Here is a 22,778-nt window from a genome sequence, read left to right on the forward strand (position 1 = left end):
GTGACCTGTAGTCTTATTGACCTCTCAATTCCGATCAGAAGTTTTCATGCGACATTAATGGTACATATTTACCAGCGTAGTGATCAGACGGGTTCGATCGCTGGTGGCCAGATAGCTCAGTAGGTAGACCACCTGACTGGAGATTCAAGGGGTCTGGGTTCGAATCTCAGTCCGGTCCGTTGCATTTTCTCCCTTCCTCTTATACTAGTAACACTTGTAATATAATGTACAAGATAAACTTTTTGCATGAAGTTGACACTCATCATTTTACACAATTCCAATTTTTTAGTATGAATAATATATCTTAACAATAGTCAAATACATTTACCAAATTTGGGAACAAATACCTATTGATATATTCCATATCCTTTATCGCTAACATAGGCAGCTTCCGAATACCCTCCATTTCAGGTAATTCGAGGTTATAAACGCTTGCAGGTATATTTTCATTCTGCAAACGGCGTAAATTCTATTTCAAGATACAAGTACAATATAAAGGTATGTAGACTTTACAACAGTTGTATGAAAATCAACATATAGTGGACAACAAAGGATAGGTACTGCAGAATTTCCAGCTTTCATGAGATATCAATGCATATCAAGTCTCACACGAGAGAAAAAAAGGAACTTGTATTACATTTCAATCTATTGTAAAAAACTTTGTAGATACATATACAATCATGAATATGCCTCAAAATCACCTGAATAGACATCTCCTCTGCAGGCACTTGATGTTACAACAACAAAAACAAAATATCTATATATTGAAAATCTCATACCTAGATTACATATTACATGATTTTCAGTATGTGTATTATTTTTTTTTCAATATGTTGGAACAGTGGTGGATCCAGTAAATTTTCCAAGGGAGGGTTGTGACCCAAATGTGTACCTTTTTGCGCCCAATACAGGGGCTTCAATACCAAAAAGTGGTAAAAAATTACCTTTTTCTAAAAACAAAATTATCCAAAGATGCAACCCCTGCTAACCCCTCTTTACATGCTTTAGATCTGCCACTGAAATGTTGTTTTGTAATTTTCAATATCTATGTAATTTTTTTGTAAATTTTCAGTGTACACAGTTGATTCTTTTTTGTGTGATTTTCAATATACATGTGATCCTATGTAACATTTAGTGCCTGTAGTCTTCATGTTGAAGTCTTTTCCTGATCACTGGAAGCCCAAAACAGAAGCAAGTTAAATCATTCTCTCCATCAGTATTTTCATCTCTTTTCCTCTCTCTCCCTAAAATACTGGCATAAACAAATAAAGTATGTTTCTGATTTAGAAACTCAGATTCTTCATCTACCATTCTGTAGAATTATATGTATATAAATTACACAAATATCCCACCTTGTGGTGTATGAAATATCAAAATCAATTCTACACAAAATACTTCATTTAGAAAATGGACATGATGTGTCGGTAGCAAAATCTTTAGGCTCCGATTTGACAACAGGAAGTTGAGAAGGTGGGCTACCAAGCGAGTGGGTAGTACTTCGAGCTCCTGGTGAATCCGACCCATGTGATGGAGGCAAGTCCTGTATAATATCAGGAATGTGTATCGGACTTTGGCTTGGATGAAGAGGGACTTCTTCGGGAATATTCCCATGATGCATCTGTGAACTCCCACAATGCTCTGGAGCCTGAGACAGTCTATTTCCCTGAGGATAGTTTTGATTGCCATAAAAACTGTTTGGAACACCTTGAGAACAGTTACTATTAGATGGGATATTTGACCCAGACATAGTAAATGTGTTTCCGGTACAGTTAGGAGGACCAGAAGTATTGATTCCCTGACTGAGATTCTCCAGCATTTGTAGTGGATTGCTTGATTGTGTCTGTGCAGCATTACCCTGAGGCATTGTGGGATTGTAAACGGGAATGTTGGAAGACCAGTCGTGCGGTTCTTGCTTGATTGGTACTTGACCCCTCCAAGAAGAAGACATTGCCATTTGGTACCGCCCTCTCATCTGAAAGTTCGATCCTCCTTGACTGAAGGCCATTTGTGAGGCCAGTGCCATAGACTGTGTGAACATCTGACTAGGGTGGAAGTCACTCTGCCTGCTGTAAGCTTCAGATTGAAAGTTTCCCGGGAAGCCTGGTCCTTGTTGATTGCCATGAGCCATTACCTGCTGAGACATTTGCTGTGGGGAGAAATCTGATTGAGAGAATTGGTTGTTGAACATTTGAGGGGTTGAAATGTTAGAAGCTGTAAAGTTATTTTGAGCACATCCGGATATTGAACCTCCATATTCCTGAGGGGAAAATGCAGGCTCCTGCTTGATGCTCATGAAATTTGGATTGCTAGGATGACAAATGTTTTGACTGCTAGCGTGAGCGAAATTTCCCTGGTCCATTTGTGGAGGGGTCATAATAGCCCCTGGGTTGTTCCCAAACAAGGGGGGATTGTTTTTAGAATCTTCCTCAACTTTCTCTTGTTTAGGTTCTTTCTTTACAACCTTGAGTTCCACATCAGGAAAGCAGACCTCAGAGTCATCTAACTTTTGTAGATCTCCACGTAAGTAGTCGCGCAGTTTCTTTAAAGCTGTGTAAAAGGGAACCTTGTCAATGGCTCGGGGAAGCTGGGAACAGCGAGCGGAAGAAGACGGCATTACATACACAAGCTGAAGAATAAACACAGTCACACATTAAACACTGTTATTTTCATCACACAAATACAGGAATTATTTCATGCAACTCTATATACAAGGGTTTAAAATAAATGTGGACTGAGGTCTGAGACCTAAAGTTTATTTGGTGGATAATTAATTCTCATCTGCAAATAGTTTGTCGGACCAGTGAGAAAAAATTCATTCAAAAGTTTACACACAATAAAAAACATTTCGGAAGTGTCAACTTTTCGTTTCTTTAAAGAACATTCACAAAACAGAGAATGGGGATTATTTTACCACAGAGTAAAATCTACATCACTATAACGTTTTAGTTCCATTTAAAAATGATAGAGATTCACATACACCTCTGTCACTTGGAATCACGTGACAATATAATCACATGATATAAACAATCATTCTCGGTTTCCTTTCCCTTTAAAAGTTCTGGCAACAGGTGATACATCAGGCTCTTTTCATAGCCCACTGGCACTTTAATAAGTACATATTTACCATTTAGATGTTTGTCTCTTATTCTACAAGTTTTATCATATTTTTACAGCCTTTCTTACTTTTGATTCCATGTAAGCATCAATTTAATTGCACCAAAAACATTTCATAATATGACTAAATATTTAGTCCAAAACATAAATGTTGGATATTAGAAACTTTTACAAGATTTCTGTAAAAAGCCGTTGACAGAGATGTAATGCGAGTAGCGCACGGAACTCTGGGTAGAGAATGATTGTGAAGTGCAGGGGATCACAATATAAAAGTAAGGGTAAGATTAATTAGTTACTCATTGCAAATAAAAACAGATATGTGTATGTTCACAAACTGTACGGAAAATTAAGGCTTCTGTTAGTCTGATCTATATGATATGTCCTATGATGATTCAAAGGTTGTTTCATAAAACGAAGCAAAACAGATTGAGTTTCGATTTGTTTTGTTTTTTGGGGGGGAGGGAGGGGAGTGGACTAGCGAATTTCACAAAACTTTCATTACTTTGACCAGTGAATGTTGAGGGAAAATTTTTAAATCACAAATAGGATATCTATATTCTAATCTTGTTTCCGTTCAACATAAATAAAAGTACCATACACACCGTTTCAGTTCCTGCGAATGGTTCAGGTTGCTTTCCAAAGGCAAAGTTCTTATGGCCCACAAAAACTTCATAAATACCTAAAGCACAAACAAAAAAACTTTATCAATACCTAAACACTCCCTATATACATAATGCATTAAACACTGCTATATTTGGTCTGTATTTCATAAGACTTACCTTTCCCATTAAACACTGCTATTTTTGGACTGTATCTTATAAGACTTACCTTTCCCATTAAACACTGCTATTTTTGGACTGTATCTTATAAGACTTACCTTTCCCATTAAACACTGCTATTTTTGGACTGTATCTTATAAGACTTACCTTTCCCATTAAACACTGCTATTTTTGGACTGTATCTTATAAGACTTACCTTTCCCATTAAACACTGCTATTTTTGGACTGTATCTTATAAGACTTACCTTTCCCATTAAACACTGCTATTTTTGGTCTGTATTTCATAAGACTTACCTTTCCCATTAAACACTGCTATTTTTGGACTGTATCTTATAAGACTTACCTTTCCCATTAAACACTGCTATATTTGGTCTGTATTTCATAAGACTTACCTTTCCCATTAAACACTGCTATTTTTGGACTGTATCTTATAAGACTTACCTTTCCCATTAAACACTGCTATTTTTGGACTGTATCTTATAAGACTTACCTTTCCCATTAAACACTGCTATTTTTGGACTGTATCTTATAAGACTTACCTTTCCCATTAAACACTGCTATTTTTGGACTGTATCTTATAAGACTTACCTTTCCCATTAAACACTGCTATTTTTGGACTGTATCTTATAAGACTTACCTTTCCCATTAAACACTGCTATTTTTGGACTGTATCTTATAAGACTTACCTTTCCCATTAAACACTGCTATATTTGGTCTGTATCTCATAAGACTTACCTTTCCCATTAAACACTGCTATTTTTGGACTGTATCTTATAAGACTTACCTTTCCCATTAAACACTGCTATTTTTGGTCTGTATTTCATGATTTTCTCTGATAATATTGTTGCTCCTTCCTTTATTTCTTTCCTAAAAAAAATGTATTTATATTAAAGGTGATTCTCAACAAGAGGCCCATAGGCCACATCGCTCACCCGAGTCAACTTGGCCCTGCGATCATGATTTTTAACTTAGAATATTCCTATGGCAGATTCTTTTTATTTGATGATTCCCACCATCCATTTATTAGATATGAAATATGGTCAACATACATCGAATACCTTAAGGAAAGAATTTCAAATTTTGTATATATACAGATTCTGTATGGCAAGACCTTGTGATATCACAGGTACTTTGTGACCTTGACCTTGGAGTATGACCTACTTTTGAATTTGACCTATTCAATATCTCCTGAACTATTTAAGGTTTCAAGTTTGTTCAAATCATGGCCCCATTAAAATTTATAATTCAATTTTCCCAATTAAATAAGCTTAGTAATTTTAGAATTAAAAATTTATTTCATCAGAATACAAGTAAAGAAACTAATAATTTTGACATTTAGTATATATGTTTAATATTTATTCTTCTTTTGTTGCAGCAAAAAGATTAGTGTTGCATCTCATAATCAACGTTCACATTTCAAAATGTACAAAAGTTAATGGATAATTATGATTAATCATCAGACAGACCAGTGCCCCCGTGTTGGAAAACCTTGTGAGTAAGGTCCACACAGTGCTAATTACGTCATGAGTGACCAACAGCAATGTAAATAATTAGCATTTTAAAATATCTAGAGTAATCTTAAAGAAACACAAATAATGGAACTATAATTTTATTTTGAGGGATTTAACAGTTTCTAAAGATTGAGAGAATGAGATTAAAGCTTAGAATCACCGGTGATTATATTGAGAGTATTGGCAAGTGAGAGTCACCTGCATATGTTTGATTTGTGTTTTTTAGTGCAAGACATTTATCTTTCAATAGTTCAATTGCAATACAAGATGACATCATGTACATGGATCACTAAGTTGATGACCTTCAACTATTGGGGATATCCGTATGTGATAGAGAGCATTACTCTAAAGTTTTATTGCCAAAGCTTAAATAGTATTAGAGGTATCAACTGGAAAGAATTTCTTACCACATTGAGTTAGTCGCCTTGACCTTTCATCCAACAATATTAAAGGATTCAGCCACTTTTGACAGATAATCTGTATTTAGTATTTCATTGCTAAAGTTTCATTAATATTCGAGATATCATACTATTATAACTACATGACCTTGAACTTTTGACCCCATAACAATTGAGGTTATTCTTAATCATGGAGGCTCTTCCTGAGAAGTTTCAAGGCTAAAACTCAAATAATATTAGAAATATTATTATCTTTTAAAGACTACTTTTCACCATATATGACTCAGTGACTTTTAAACCTTTTGACTACAAAACCGACACGGTCTTCCTACTTCTAATGCTTAAATTCAAATGGTACCGTAGTCAAGAAATCATGTGGAAACCAAGGAGTCAGACAGACAAATGAATGAACAGATGCCAAATTAACCCTTCGGTGGCATCACAGGGCCTCAGAGGCCCAACAAGCTGGAAAACATCTCTTATTTAGTTATTTTGAATGTTTATGAGTTGCCACTCTTGTATTCACTTTCACTATTACACAGATCATTTTGAGTTCAGTGGAAATAAGATCTTATGGAACGTGTAAAGCCACATTAAAATGATATTCATTCCAGATCTTTTTTTTTTATCCCATTATCAAAAGCACACAAAATTTTCTTTTTTTGGGGGGGGGGCACATGATTTTAGGTGTGATACTGCTTCTGCTCTTATATCAAATGTCAAACACATCATTTCTAAAATCCATTTCATTTTCTAACCTGAAAATCAAAAATAGTTCACAGCATGGACTCATTTTTTATATAAATATCTTTATATAAATAGTAAATGCAAGGTATAAGCAAAAATTATATTGTCAAATAAATATGAATGATCTAAAGTCCATGAAAAGATGATTTTTTTTAATGAATCGCTTTGTAAGCTCTGTTTATATAGATATTTTCTGCGTACCTTGTTAAATCAGCACTTCCTCTGGTTGTTCTGGCGACAATGTTAGTAAACCCAATCCCGTACTTCACCAGTTTGTAGTCATCATAAGCATTCAACTGCTCCGGAATCAACCCAGACAGAAACAAGCACTTCCCTACAGTGTAGATATTTACTGTCAACTATCTTCTGTCAATACTTATATATTCTCATAAAACAACTCCCGCTACAGTGATTTTTTTGGGGCCAAAATGCCAAAGATATTCAGCTGTTTCCCCTCACTAAAATTAGCTATTTTTTCCCAATTATATATATATGTTTTTCCCAATTTCAAATCTAGGGAAATTAGGCCATTTAAAAAAAAATTACCGTATATTTCTGACAAAGAGTAAATACGTTTTTTTCTTCAGTTTTATTCTCCAAACCACTGCACATGCAATTGGTTTTGTAAAGAATATGTAAAACAATAGAGGCATCCATATAAGCAGATATGCAGCGAAGTATATAGTTTCCAGATACACATTAAGCCATATTGTTTACAATTTAGTTTGACCGCCATTATATGTAGGGTCAGGCTAATAACAAGAAGTGACCAACAGTATAGGGTTTTACTAAAATCCGAAAAATACAAACAGGAGAGACATTCGGGAAACTTAAATATTAATATAATATTTACAAGATTATGGGTACAAATGCTGGTGAATTAATAATTTATTATTTTCATTATGAAATTAGACAATATGTATTTCTTAGAAAATGTAAATAATATCTATACAAGGTGTGACTTCAAATACATATTTAATGTTAAATAATGATTTATTTATGATTTTAAATCAGATCTGAAATAAACCTCAAACAAAAAATTGTTATTTGATTATTTTATGCATCTTTACCATTTTAATTTACTATGAATGAATTTTCCCAATTTGAGGAAAATGTCGCTAATTTTTCCCAATTCAAAAGGAGGGGTGGTAGTTTGAAAAACAAAAAAAATCACTGCGCTAAAGTCAGAAAAATTACTTGCTTTGTGAGGAAAGTAATTTGGAGCATAAAGATATTTTTCTCTCTCTTATTTTACAAAACATAGGAAACAAATATCTAAGATTTCCGTCAGTCTGATTAAAACCAACCCCTACTTCTCCTATCGTCGATGATGATAGGAGAAGGGGGCTGATTTGAACCAAAGTGGATTTTCATAAAAAGATAGAAGAATGTATAACTGGATTCCATTCTTTATATATATATCCTTCATAATACGTACAACCTATATCTATCATTACTACAGTAACTTGATCCGAAGAGTCGGATCACGTCGAGTTGACAGGCGCGGATCATCAGATCACACGAGACGTTAAGCGTAGAGTTTGATCTGATGATCTGCGCCTGTCAACAATTATATACTCCCTTATGCATTTTAAATCTACATTTATAAGATAATAAATGTAATCCAAATTATCAAAAACATGGACATACCATGAAATTATGTTTTGTGCACACAGTTTCGTTTGTGACACGGTCAATATTTTTCACAAATAACGTTGCATTGATGCGTTGTGACGTTATCAGTTTCAAAGAATACTGATATGGAATAGGAAAACCACAGGGTGGTGATCCGGAAAACCGGATCACACGCTGTGAAATCCACAGTATCAAGGAACGATACATTGATGGGTATATAATAAAGACATTTATTCATATCTAAAATTCTTCATATATCCTCAATAATATGAACATTGGTGAACAACCTATTCCTTTATTTGTATAAATTAAAATACTTCATATATATCTTTGATAATACGAACAACCTAGATATTTGTTCATAACTAAGATACTTTCTCACAATGATCAAATGTCTCCTGTGAGTAGAGAATGGACTTACAGAAATGGTTGCCTGGTCCAGCATAGTGATGTCCAACATAGGCAGCACATAGCCCTGGATTAATGCCCACCTGGAGAGACAAAATGCGCATTTATTCACTTATCGCTATTGCCCACCTAGAGAGACAAAATGTGCATTTATTCACTTATCCCTATTGCCCACCTAGAGAGTAAATTCCATGGTGGCAAATCTGACCTAAGTGTTGTAATATCTTGATCTTTATCAGACATATACCAGTAGCTTTGACCTTGTTTAGAGACAGGGTGAGAAAATGGGAGGAAGACAGAGGAGGAAAGGGAAAGGAAAAAATGAGGAAGGAAGGGGTGAGAGGAGGGAGTAAGTGGGGGTCTCCCACCCCACCCCAAAATGAAAACTGAATGTTAAAAAATTATTTTTCAAAAGATATTATCATTCATTGTTCAAAATTATAAGCATATACTGGTCATACATGTGTGTGTACTTAAAATCAATAATAACTGAACAGATTGAATATTATTTAAGTAAACTTTAGCAAAGAAGATTTTTTTTATTATTATTATTTTTTTATAGCCTTTGAAAACATAAATAAACATACAAGACAACTTTCATCCTTGAATTCTCACAGTTGGGAAAAATAACAACACGAGTAGCATTTTGAAATAACAGCAATTAAATTATTGGAAAAAAATAAAGTCATTCAAAAAGATATTTATAATTTGACCACCTTTTCATAAAGACATCTGTATCGAAAAGACCTTTTTCATGTGAATAGTATAATTGCAAATATGCTAAAATATTAAATGTGAAAGGCAAACCTTTCCTAGAGAATGAAAATATACATCTCTTGACCAACATAGTACAGTGGAACCCCGTTATTACGTTCCCCCTTTATTACGTTAGTCCGCATATTACATTGGAATTTCAAAGCACAAAACCATTTCTTAACAAACCTATATAAAATAGACCTCGTTATTACGTTGTCCTAAAATGCCGGGACTCGGTATTACGTTGTAAATATTCCGACGAAAACATAAACTCCTAATTATTCAATAGTGATTCTCAAAATAATAAGCCATTCACACCTTGACTGCCTGAGGCAGTCACCACGTAAATTTCCTGGTCTGTTTGGAGATTAGAGACGCTTGACTGATCACGCTTCGATAGATCTAGGGACATCAATACAGGTGAATACCCCGTATAGAAGCCAGTGATAAACAATTAAATAATGTTTATTTAGAAATTGTACTCTATGAAATTTACTTCATTTTTCATATTTTGATAATCAAAGAAATAATTTCTCAACTACCTGCGTGTTCAGCATAGTGAGATTACCTTCGCTATTAAAACTCTATTTACGGACAGCTTTGGTACCAAACAAGAAAGACAAAATTTATCGTAGCAATGTTACAACCGCTTGGATAACTGCTTGGACATAGGTGACTAAAGGTGTTCAATTAAAAAAATTGTTCGTTGTTTGGACATGCAGCTTGGGTGTTCGTAAACCTCGTCCATACATACACCAATCTATCGGCCGATTTGTGCACGGCATTTACCTCAGTGAATATTTTAAAATCCCTTGATGCGCACGTGATTTTAGTGCCATCATTTAGCGTTATAAATGAAATCTTCGTGCATCATTATATATTTTTTTTATGTGGATTGCGCTTAAATTGTTCTCCGTGCATGTTTATCGTTGGTGAGAAGTGTGCAAGTGTTGGGTATCGTGTGCGTTTTGTGTCTATAGTTTTGTTGTTTTTTGGGTGGGATTTTTTTTTATTGTGTTGTGTATTGTGTAATTAGAGAACTTAATAAAAACGATGTTTTGTTATTTTTTAATACGAATGTTGAATACGAACCGGAACGAGTTATTGAGAGAAATTTACATGAACGCATTGTTTTAACAAAATGGCGGTCCAAACGAATGCAGAAAAAGCAACGTTTATCAAAACATCCTTATGTATCCTACACCGAAATAAAGAAAAGGGATAAGAACATGAAGAATTATGGACATTAAAGATAAGATGTAAATAAAACAAAGTATCATAGTCTTTTAAACAAAGAAACAGTAAAGATATATTCACACACCCCTTCACGGAGTACCAACGGACGATATACAATTTCCAAACGATATTTTTAACGGATTTAACTGGGAACGTTTATTACGTTTCCCCCGGTATTACGTTATTTTATCGTGACAAAATGGAAAACGTAATAACGGGGTTCCACTGTAATAATTAATAATAATAATATTTTCATGTTCAGTCCATTGGGTAAAAAATTATCATTTGTGAGTCAAACTGCATTCTTTTCCCTGTCTTTTGTAATATCCAAAAAGACAGACATGACCAAATTCTTGCAACAAATGAACAGGAAACAAATAGATGTATAATGGTTTCTGGTTCTTCGTAACAGATGGAGCAAGCCTTGTTATCTAAAATGTTTATCTTATGCCGATAATTATTCGTACCTATAATTTGACGTATTATTCTGTACATGTAAACCACATCAGCACAGTGTCTTTAGTGGTAAACATATTAATATTTCTATGCACTTTTTAGCAGAGAAAGCTTGATCAAGCAATCATGGGTTCCTTACGATAAGTATATCTAAATTTTCATGTAAGTGGTCAGGTAACTCCCGTTTCATGACTTCGTCCTCACTCATCCCGTTAAACCGGTCCCGTTTTTTCTTCTTTGTGGGCATGTGATCAGTTATCTTCTCCTGGTTTTCCTCTTTTTTCTTTCTTCCTCTTTTCTTCTTCTGTGGACTGTAAATGGAATACATTCTCTGTTAGCTGCACTTCAATATTTTTTTTTGGAGAGGATCCCGAAAAGGTCAGAATAAAAAAAAAATAGGATAGAGCTACATTATTACACTGTATATTATGCAAATTAAGCCTTCGCAAATATCTGACCCAGCAATATAACCAAACATATTAAATGACAAATTCCAGAAATCTAACGTCTTCCAATTCTATGACCGTCCTCAGAACAGATTTGTTGATGATTGCATGAATTACATGAACTGTGACATCATCATGACTTTATAATCATATTTGCAGCATTATGTTTAATATATATTTCATTCAGTTTGAGAATGCTGCATTAATCAGGGCTGCCACTAGAGTTTTGGGGAAAGGGTCATGATCCCTTTAAATTGGTAAAATCGAAATATGCTGTCCCTTTGGACAGGTGGATATGAAAACAATTAGCCTAAATTCCATATTCAATAATAATGAAACATTTTCGTGATTAGTCCTAATACCTTGTTATTCAAACTACCATTAACAGCAGGCTCAAAAAAACATAATCTTACTATTTTTATCCACGTTTTTCACTTAAATTTAGAAAAATAGTTGATGTCATCTTCACCTCTCTTGTCATTTATGAAATTGTTATGTTACTGGATTACGAAAGCATCACAAATTAGACAGCTCATTCTAAGAGACTTGCAGCTGAAGACGTATGTTCTTAGATATAATGATTCAGAACTCCTTCTGTTGCTCAAGCCTTTGTGTGAAGTGTAGAGGAATCATCCGAATATTGCCAATTGTATATACAACTTGTTCTTAGAAACATTCACGAATTTACCTACTCTGTGTTACTTCATCATAGTACTACAACTTAACGAAAGTAAAATCAAGAAATTATTTTGCATGCGATAAAAACATGGATGCAAACACATTTTAAATGATATTTACTTGTCTGATTGTTGAGGAATTTTGAATTTGAATTTATATCAACTAGCCTCAAGGGCACATGCTCTATACAAAGCAATAAGCCCAAATTCATAATTCACTGGCCCCAGACCATCAATTATTTCGAGTTCTGCTTGTACAGTTTATATGACTATGAAATATTTTGTTACTGTAATAAGGCTGAAACCAAAATGTCAATGTAAAACGATTCACCAAAATGTCAATATAAACGCTCAATTTAAAGTTTGATTCATTGCCTCGATCTTCAATTCGAAACGTTATTTCAAAATCAGGTGCCATAAAAGACATCCGGTTTGACCTGTACTTATTAATTTTGCATGCTGGAGAAACAAAATGGTGTTCGATAACGGTCAGGGTGTTGTTAGCCTCGAGTCTGACATAAACAATAATGAACTTAATCAGTTTAAACCACAAGAGTCAACAAGCATCTTACCGTTCAGCAGTTTGGAATATTTTGCTTGTAAAATTGTGACTGAATCTTCGTAATTGATTTTTTCTTCAAAGTTATTATTGTTTCTTTTGTAAACTGTATGATATTGAAAATATTGAATTGTGGCTTAAATATTGCAATACATATCATATTGTGATGCTCTTAATTTTGTATTATTTATAGGAGTAATAAATGAGACTGATCACTGTTCATTAGGGCTAGGTACCCGAAATAACTGAAAACCACGGGTCGTGTTGTTCGGGTCGGGTTCAGTTCCATTTTTCTGTATTTCGGTTTGGGTCTGGTTTTTAAAATAGAATCAATATTAGAAATCTGTTTAAATGAAATGTCGTCAAAATCCTCAAAGGTGGCTGTATTTTGATCAATTGTTAAAGATGGCATTATGGACAAATCTGTAAACAATGACAATATGGAAGATATGTCAGACTTATCTAAAATATGCCACAGGATCAACATCGTGAATGACAAATTATTGAAAGAATGGAATGGAAACGAGTAGAAGTGACAATGCTGTTTATAGTACGGTATTAGTACCATGAATGTTGAGTCTAAACCACAGTCCACGTCCCTGAATAATTATTGTAACAAAATACAATAAAAGTTTTTTGATTTCAACTGTATAGTAGATTTTTAAAATAATCATACAGATCCGAAGCGAGATACCAGAACCCGATGTAAAAAATTTAGAACTGACCTGACAATTTTTGGAACTGTGACAGCCTAATGTTTACTGTTCATTATCTTCACCTTTCCAGGCAAGCAGAAATTATTTTTGGTGTAATTATCACAATCATATATAGGAAATCCTAACCTTTCTACAGGCTCCTGCTTAATTAGTCTAGGATCTGGAACATTGAACCCTGGGGGGTACACCATTGGGCTCCCAGGCCTGTTAAAACACATATACACACGTTTAAAGCATGTACTCCACATATTGTTGTCTCATTTGTATATAGGTGAGAACACAGATTTATATCTAAACAGAAGAAATCACAAGATGTAAGATAACTTTTCTTTCTACTTCACTACAGTTTTGTTTTACAACAAAATTGGCATTTAAACTCCTCTTCATATTTGTTTCAATCACAAGCATGACAAGTGAAAAGTAAACTGATTTTAGGTGCCACTTACATCTGTCCAATGGGTTGTGGAAATGTTGGTGTTTCCATCATAAAGAGATCTGCATTGTTCATTGCTAAAACAGAACCTACTGGACAATACACAAACACAAAAAAATTGCATTACTGTCAACAGTTTTTATGAATACTGCGTGGAGGTCTTGTATATCAGATAGCCATTTAATTCTTTCTATTGAATTTTCATGCATTTTAGTTAACAACATTTGTCCTCGACAGTACAGTAAAATAAAAGGAATGGAATTTGGAAAATAGCTTCGACATAGCGAATACAAAGTTTTGCTTTAAAAGTAGAACACCCCCCTCCCGAAAATTCAAATTTTTTTTTTAAAATTCTCCAGTTGCCTTTACTTCTGTATATATTCTATTGCCTATGTGCGAATAATCATCTTGATGCTTTGAAAAATCGTGATATAAAAGCAAAATGCTTGGTAATATTTATATATATGTACAAAAAATGAGTGTAAACATTACCTGCAGGTGCTTCTCTCGATGAAGCTTTGTTCTCGATCTCTTCTTTCATCTGATTGGTTGGAAAAGGTCAAAGGTGAATTATTACCCAATGGCGTTGAAGTTGAGTTGTCTAAAAATATTACAGGGAGAGTCCGTAAAGAGTTGTCTTTCTTTATGATGTTTTCGTACGTTTGGTTTGATTGGTTAAAGTTCTATAATATGAACAAATCAAATACTTCTTTACAAACCAAATAACAAAAATGGCGTCGCCCTTCGTGAACAAACGAACATGACACTTACACAACTCAGCGCGAAAATATGAAGAAATATCCAACAGATACTGTCTTTGTCAACAAAGTAATTCAGAAAATTAAATATACAAACGCCAAATTAGGAGAGAAAAGATACTGGATCGCCGCATTCCTCGCAGGGGCTGCGATTGAATTTTGCATGGTGAAACTGACCGTGAGAGATCACAATTTTTGTACGTATCTAGAAATTGATAGAATCCTTCATTAGTGCATCGAGGGGACAATATTCGCAGTCTTGGACGAGGTTTTGCCGAGTCCTAGACAGCGAATCTTGTTCCAGAGATGGAATTTCCCTATCCCACACGAGTAAATGAAGGATTATTTTTCTCACATTTTACCTACAGCTTAGCGGTACATAGAATCACAGCTTAGTGCATAAATTTAGGAACTTTGAGAAAATTCTAAATTATCGAAATTCTCATTTAAACTTCGATGCAAAAACTAATTAGATATACCGAAAGAGCATGTACCCGAAAATAGCTAACACTGTAAGTGTAATAAAACAACAAGGTTTTCCACCAGAAAGCTATACATTAAAATTTAAAGAAAACAATGCAATATATTATTGCATGCACATCTTTGTTGAACTAGTTGCAGAAAGCATGACACCATTTTGAAAATCTCCGATGATTTGAATATCAAACCCCAACTTATTATGAAACGAAGCACTGTTGTAATTTAAAGGGAACGTAGGGTATAAAAAAATATTTTCACATTTCAAATACTAAATATTTAGTAATTAAGTCCACTGGTTATTTCCATTTGATTGTAATCTGTTGTGTAGAAATCGGCTATTAAATATAGCTACACATCATCTGCTGGAGGCTGCCATTTTGCAAGATAAAGTTATCGCTCTTTAAGATATTTCCCACAATCCCATCTGTTTATGACGTATACCGGGCAATTGCCTCTCAGTGAAAGCATCTGATCATTTCTGACTGCAAAGGATATCAATATGAGCCTGATTATAATGAAGAGGAATTATTAGCAGATTCAAATGAAAACACTAGTGCATTGGGATAAATTGATGAAAACGACACTCTTAATTCTTAAACTTTTAATTTTGTATTCTTTATACAGGATTGTTCATTATCTTCGATCATTTCTTCATTCTTCACTTGAACATTCCTTAGCACACATGATGGACAATGACTGGTCAATTCTATCTGTATTATGTTGCACAAAGTTGATTTATTCTTCAATATGGATTGAGAGTGGGATATTTTTGTCACTATTCATGTCTTCATTGAGCTGAAAATATAAAAATGAAATCAAACCATTAATTTATAACTTTAGTAATGAATTTTCATGAAAGTGCATGTACATGTACATGTATTTCACACAACAAAGAGTTTATTTTTCATAGTAGTTTTCTCTCTTTCTGATTTATAAGTACATCTGTTTACAAGAGAATCTTACAATGTGAATCTGTATACAGCACAAATCAGTTGATTATCACTACACCCCTGCAGTAATTGCCACGTAAATGTCAAAACTTGAAAGATTAACTACACAGGGGGAATTAAAATGACCTTGGTTGTAAAACTTTGTTAATCATTTAATAGAGAAGTGCATCAAATTACCTGTTTCCTTAGATGCTGATAGTCCAAGCTGGTCAATAGGTTCTGCATATGAGTTTTCATTGGTTTCCAAAAGAAAATGGATTAGCTGAAAAATAATGACTACTTAATTATATATACTTACTTCATATATACTATACTTCATTTGTTTACTTGTACATTTTCAATTTCTTTAAAAACAATAGTATAATACAAAATGTGTTAGTGCTGGGATGATTTTTGAAAGTATTACATGTATCCTGCTTTTCTTCATCTTTTTGAGCTATTTTCTCTTATTTCTTAGGCTTGCTGCCATCAAATATTTTAGTTACTGCATCTTCTTTTTAATAGGTTTTGGTGTGTATTCCAATATCTTAACTTAAATAGATATTAATTTAACTTTGAATATTTAAAAAGCAGTGTTTACCCATCCCTTCATATTTAGCCTGTACAAAATGTTCACTGGATAAGGATAGATTAAATTAGAAAATCATTATATAAGTAAAAGTTTGTTGTAAATAAACTCTGGTTATACACATTAAGAATTATTAGTATTTACTGAGTAAAAAGCAAATATAACTGGTACTTACCCTGATATCCTCTTTAAAAGACTCTTTCTCAAAATGCCGTTCAAAAACAAAAGATTCATTTCCAAGGTTATGTATCCAATTATTGCGCAATGTTCATAGTTTTGGGGGGAGATCAGGGATGCTAAAAGGTAGATACATGTATTCCTTTTCCTTTGACCACAGTGCAAAATTTCGCTTGAACTCCCGACATTTAGATCAGAGATACTCTGTAACCCATTTAGTGCTAGGCACAGCAATTGTAATGAATTGCCGCATACACGTCATCAGCCGCCATGATAAGAGATTCTCCCATTCAGCTCAGTTTTCAGTGTAAATGACAGATTAAATCTTGTTATCAGCAGCAATTATTTTTTCTATGCTAGATTTTGTTGTCTGCATGGTACCAGTTTTCACATATCAAAATTTTATTTTTGACCCTACGTTCCCTTTAAGGACTGGAATTTATCCAGAAAATTAGTGTTGGGAGAAAATTTTAGGGTCAGCCAGGTAACCATGAACACAACTATTTGGGGGAGGGCCTTAGTGGAACAATTTATATTTCCGGCCTAACAGTGTGTCTAATAGTATTATTTAGTAGTTCCAAGATGATGTACATTGGGGAGAGTCTTTTTTATTTACAGATAAGAGTTACACAAGAAAAGAAGCATTGAAGGAAGCTGAACGACTGCTTGAAGAAGAACAAGCAAAGAACCAAGTTGAAGATTTACTAAAGAACACTCCCCGAGAAGTTCTAGAGACAGTCAAGTTTTGAAGTAGGATTTTCTATTGTTCTCTTAAATAGATTCTACATGAAAAACGTAGAAGGGTTTCAATGTAAATGTACTATTATAATAAATGTATTCTTTTGTGGGTAGATGGGTTGATCAATTGATTAAAAGTCCATCCATAATGCTCCAGATTAATACTTGCATGCTCCAATCTATCAATCACTCCATCAACTCGCGCTTCAAAGTGGTCATTACTTTTGAAATTAATGTGTTTGTTGATATGTTAGAGATATGGGATTCCTTGATTACTACTTCACCAAGCGTCACATGACAGTGCTGGCAAAAACGTTCTTCTGGATGTTCCTTGGAAACCAGTGTGTCCACATGTACTATCAACCTTTAACTGTAAGTACAACGACCTCTAACTGTAAGTCCGACCTCTAACTGTAAGTCCGACCTCTAACTGTAAGTACAACGACCTCTAACTGTAAGTACAACAACCTCAAACTGTAAGTACAGCGACCGCTAACTGTAAGTACAACAACCTCTAACTGTATGTACAATGACCTCTAACTGTAAGTAGAACAGCCTCTAACTGTAAGTACAATGACCTCTAACTATGAGTACCACTATAGTCATACTATTAACTCCTAACTGTACAAATGTAGTCATATTATCGACCTCTAGCTGTACAAATATACTCATACTATCGACCTCTAACTGTACAAATGTAGTCATATTATCGACCTCTATCTGTACAAATGTAGTCATATTATCGACCTCTGACTGTACAAATGTAGTCATCAACCTCTGACTGTACAAATGTACTCATACTATCGACCTCTAACTGTACAAATGTAGTCATATTATCAACCTCTAACTGTACAAATGTAGTCATACTATCGACCTCTAACTGTACAAATGTAGTCATACTATCGACCTCTAACTGTACAAATGTAGTCATATTATCGACCTCTGACTGTACAAATGTACTCATACTATCAACCTCTAACTGTACAAATGTAGTCATATTATCAACCTCTAACTGTACAAATGTACTCATACTATCAACCTCTAACTGTACAAATGTAGTCATCAACCTGTACTCATACTATCAAACTCTAACTGTACAAATGTAGTCATCAACCTGTACTCATACTATCAAACTCTGACTGTACAAATGTAGTCATACTATCAACCTCTAACTGTACAAATGTAGTCATATTATCAACCTCTAACTGTACAAATATACTCATACTATCAACCTCTAACTGTACAAATGTACTCATACTATCAACCTCTAACTGTACAAATGTACTCATACTATCAACCTCTAACTGTACAAATGTAGTCATATTATCAACCTCTAACTGTACAAATGTACTCATACTATCAACCTCTAACTGTACAAATGTAGTCATATTATCAACCTCTAACTGTACAAATGTACTCATACTATCAACCTCTAACTGTACAAATGTACTCATACTATCGACCTCTAACTGTACAAATGTAGTCATACTATCAACCTCTAACTGTACAAATGTACTCATACTATCAACCTCTAACTGTACAAATGTAGTCATCAACCTGTACTCATACTATCAAACTCTAACTGTACAAATGTAGTCATCAACCTGTACTCATACTATCAAACTCTAACTGTACAAATGTAGTCATCAACCTGTACTCATACTATCAACCTCTAACTGTACAAATGTACTCATACTATCAACCTCTAACTGTACAAATGTAGTCATACTATCAACCTCTAACTGTACAAATGTAGTCATACTATCAACCTCTAACTGTACAAATGTACTCATACTATCAACCTCTAACTGTACAAATGTAGTCATACTATCAACCTCTAACTGTACAAATGTAGTCATCAACCTGTACTCATACTATCAAACTCTGACTGTACAAATGTAGTCATACTATCAACCTCTAACTGTACAAATGTACTCATACTATCAACCTCTAACTGTACAAATGTAGTCATACTATCAACCTCTAACTGTACAAATGTAGTCATCAACCTGTACTCATACTATCAACCTCTAACTGTACAAATGTAGTCATCAACCTGTACTCATACTATCAAACTCTAACTGTACAAATGTACTCATACTATCAACCTCTAACTGTACAAATGTAGTCATCAACCTGTACTCATACTATCAACCTCTAACTGTACAAATGTAGTCATCAACCTGTACTCATACTATCAAACTCTAACTGTACAAATGTAGTCATCAACCTGTACTCATACTATCAAACTCTAACTGTACAAATGTAGTCATCAACCTGTACTCATACTATCAAACTCTAACTGTACAAATGTAGTCATCAACCTGTACTCATACTATCAAACTCTAACTGTACAAATGTAGTCATCAACCTGTACTCATACTATCAAACTCTAACTGTACAAATGTAGTCATCAACCTGTACTCATACTATCAAACTCTGACTGTACAAATGTAGTCATCAACCTGTACTCATACTATCAACCTCTAACTGTACAAATGTAGTCATCAACCTGTACTCATACTATCAACCTCTAACTGTACAAATGTAGTCATCAACCTGTACTCATACTATCAACCTCTAACTATAGGTACCACTGTAGTATCATGGTGTGCTACACCAGTCCTATACTCAATAAAAAAAAATTCATCAAAATACCATCAAATTATATTGTTATGTGTAAATGACAGTTGGAGTGCTTATATAATAATATTATGGTCAGCTAATTATTATATGTAATATTAAGTATATTACATTGCTACAGGTAAAAACAGCCTTACACAGGCATGACATCACAAAAATGTTTTCATTTTCTTCTCTCTTTTTTTCAAGAAAAACTGAGTCAGATATGAAATGCACCAGTTTTGCTTGAAATTGTTACAAATATGAAATTATGATGTAATAATTAAATTGTATTCCTGAATTTTAATTGGTGATCATATGCCTCGAATTTGATTGTTGATTTGGGTGGGGGTTAAACAGCCATCGTCATTTGTAGTTCTTCCCTTTTTAGGGCTTTGACAGAGAAGTTCAGAAACAACTTCATATTCTACGACAGCAGGCTCAGCAGGAGGAGAAGACAGATGCTGGACAGGCTTAATGTGATATTGTGATGGTGTACTGGAAGGAATGTGTACATGTAGTTTGTGTACTTGAGGACAAAATGTCAATTGTTATTTGTTTGATATGTGTGCAACCCTTTTATACATGCATTGTCTGAAATAAATTTGTTATAGATTGAATGCTTCATCTCCTTACTGATTGAGATGGTTAACAGTAAACAAAGGATTTTGACATTCTATGATTACTCAGGTACAGTGTATATACAGAGCAGGGCACACTACATGCATCATTTTGTTTTAACAATGTAACCTCCAGTGAAAATATCAGATGGCCGGGTGTCTAGGTAGCACACTCTCCCCTCTCAGACCGAGGTCTGATCCCTCCCGAGGCTGTCAGGTGATTTTTAGAAAGGGTCCCGGTCCCTTTAAATTGGGAAGTTTATGGGAATTTTGTGTTCAGATTAGGAAATTTTGTATTAACATACAATCACCTGGGTTTTTAGTTTTAATCATACAAGTTGAGGTTTCTATATTTTGACAATCAAGGATCATTTCAAATTGAGAAATGTATCTTACTTGCATCGTCTCAAACTGGGAGTAATTGGGGGACTTTACTTATATTTTCCAATTGGGAGGGTTTTTTTTATAAGACCCAATTTAGGGAGATAAATGGCCCTCCCTTCTTAACAGCAGTGATTGTGTGAGGATAAATGTCTAGAGGCATGCATGTACATACATGTGCTAAAATTTCAGAGCAGAGCATGTACATATTCAAATATATTCAGATATATCTTTAGGAAGTTCAGATACGTAATACATTCAAATAATTACATTTCCAGTGTTTTTGCTTTTGATATCTCGACAAATTGTACTGATAGCTATTTCCTCATGTAGTAGTTGTGAATATAGATAAATACAGCATGCCTATTTTAATGGCTGGAAGTTTCAACATATATGAAAAAAGAAAGAAACTTCACTTTTGAAAATACATCCATTACACAACACTTTACGCCAACATATTTTTTCATTAGGTGATAAAGCGCTTCATGAAGTATGCTGGTGTGATATTTATGAATGATCAATTATATGTTTCAAAATATTGAATCTAAGGGCAATAACCCTGTTTTCATTAAATCACTTATCAAGTCCATTATGCGATAGATTTCCGTTATTTTTCACAAACATTTTGTATGTTTTATAAAGAAACAATTTTATGAATACTATTATATCGTTTTAACCAGTTTTTGTGAAATTTTGATAATGCAGTTTAAGGAAAATTGCAATTTTCTGACGTTGATAACAGTTATATATTAATTTATTAATACCTCAACATATTTATTTTATCATTTCTATTTGCATCTAAGATATATATTATTTGAAGAATCAACACTCAAATATAAGATTGAACCTATAATTCTAGAGGGGTGGAATTACCTTTAAGGCCATATATCTTTTCCATGCAGTTTAGGAAGTTACCGGACAGACGGACACCGTGATGCATTTGTGAGATCGCATATTAACCACTACTGCACAACCCTAGGCTTATAAATGCTCTGAACTTTTGAACTAGTTAGTAGTCATGAATTCTGATCGTGGAAGATTTCTTCGTGCTCCTCGCAGCTAAAGAGAGTGACAGATGACGCATCTCTTAAATGTAGAGGAGTAAAAATGATTTTGAAGCACCCCAAGACCAATCTGTCTACTGTACCACCAGTCTGTCCACCGTACCATCAGACTGTCTACTGTACCACCAATCTGTCTACCCTACCACCAGTCTGTCCACTACCACCAGTCTGTCCACCGTACCACCAATCTGTCTACTGTCCACCGTACCACCAGTCTGTCTACCCTACCACCAATCTGTCCACTACCACCAGTCTGTCCACCGTACCACCAATCTGTCTACTGTCCACCGTACCACCAGTCTGTCTACCCTACCACCAGTCTGTCCACCGTACCACCAATCTGTCTACCGTACCACCAGTCTGTCTACCATACCACCAGTCTGTCTACCATACCACCAGTCTGTCTAGCATACCACCAATATGTGTACCATACCACCAATTTGTGTACCATACCACCAATCTGTCCACTGACCACCAATCTGTCTAACCCATGGGTCTGAACTCCTATACACCCAGTTCCTCTGGTAGATGCTATGACTAATGAATGTA

The 22,778-nt window shown here is 34.4% G+C and overlaps 1 protein-coding gene and 1 long non-coding RNA gene across 7 annotated transcripts in view; one reads left to right on the forward strand and one right to left on the reverse strand.

The window, feature by feature from the left end:
• Positions 1 to 14,502, reverse strand: part of LOC125655075 (uncharacterized) — a 15,782-nt gene extending 1,280 nt beyond the window's left edge. Inside the window, exons 1-10 of one of the 6 annotated variants that reach the window (XR_008796898.1) lie at positions 14,364 to 14,456; positions 13,885 to 13,963; positions 13,565 to 13,642; positions 11,180 to 11,351; positions 8,606 to 8,675; positions 6,751 to 6,883; positions 4,678 to 4,760; positions 3,717 to 3,793; positions 348 to 2,626; positions 73 to 213 (exon numbers count right to left, since the gene is read on the reverse strand). Coding sequence is in view for 3 of the 6 variants with exons in the window: in XM_048885232.2 (XP_048741189.1) it covers positions 1,397 to 2,626; positions 3,717 to 3,793; positions 4,678 to 4,760; positions 6,751 to 6,883; positions 8,606 to 8,675; positions 11,180 to 11,351; positions 13,565 to 13,642; positions 13,885 to 13,963; positions 14,364 to 14,412 (1,971 nt within the window). In the remaining 3 variants the exon portion in view is untranslated. Of the gene's footprint in view, positions 2,627 to 3,716; positions 3,794 to 4,677; positions 4,761 to 6,750; positions 6,884 to 8,605; positions 8,676 to 11,179; positions 11,352 to 13,564; positions 13,643 to 13,884; positions 13,964 to 14,363 lie in introns of all 6 variants that reach the window. The other 5 variants (XR_007362571.2, XR_007362572.2, XM_048885233.2 and 2 more) reach the window with 5 other exon arrangements.
• A 10-nt stretch (positions 14,503 to 14,512) lies between these two features.
• On the forward strand, positions 14,513 to 20,784 carry LOC125656049 (uncharacterized). The gene is made up of 4 exons (XR_007362994.2): positions 14,513 to 14,826; positions 17,423 to 17,554; positions 17,797 to 17,914; positions 20,556 to 20,784. It is a non-coding gene; the product is annotated as an uncharacterized LOC125656049 (long non-coding RNA).
• Positions 20,785 to 22,778: the final 1,994 nt, after the last annotated feature.

The sequence above is a fragment of the Ostrea edulis genome, chromosome 7, assembly GCF_947568905.1.
Source record: "Ostrea edulis chromosome 7, xbOstEdul1.1, whole genome shotgun sequence".
NCBI lineage: Eukaryota > Metazoa > Mollusca > Bivalvia > Ostreida > Ostreidae > Ostrea > Ostrea edulis.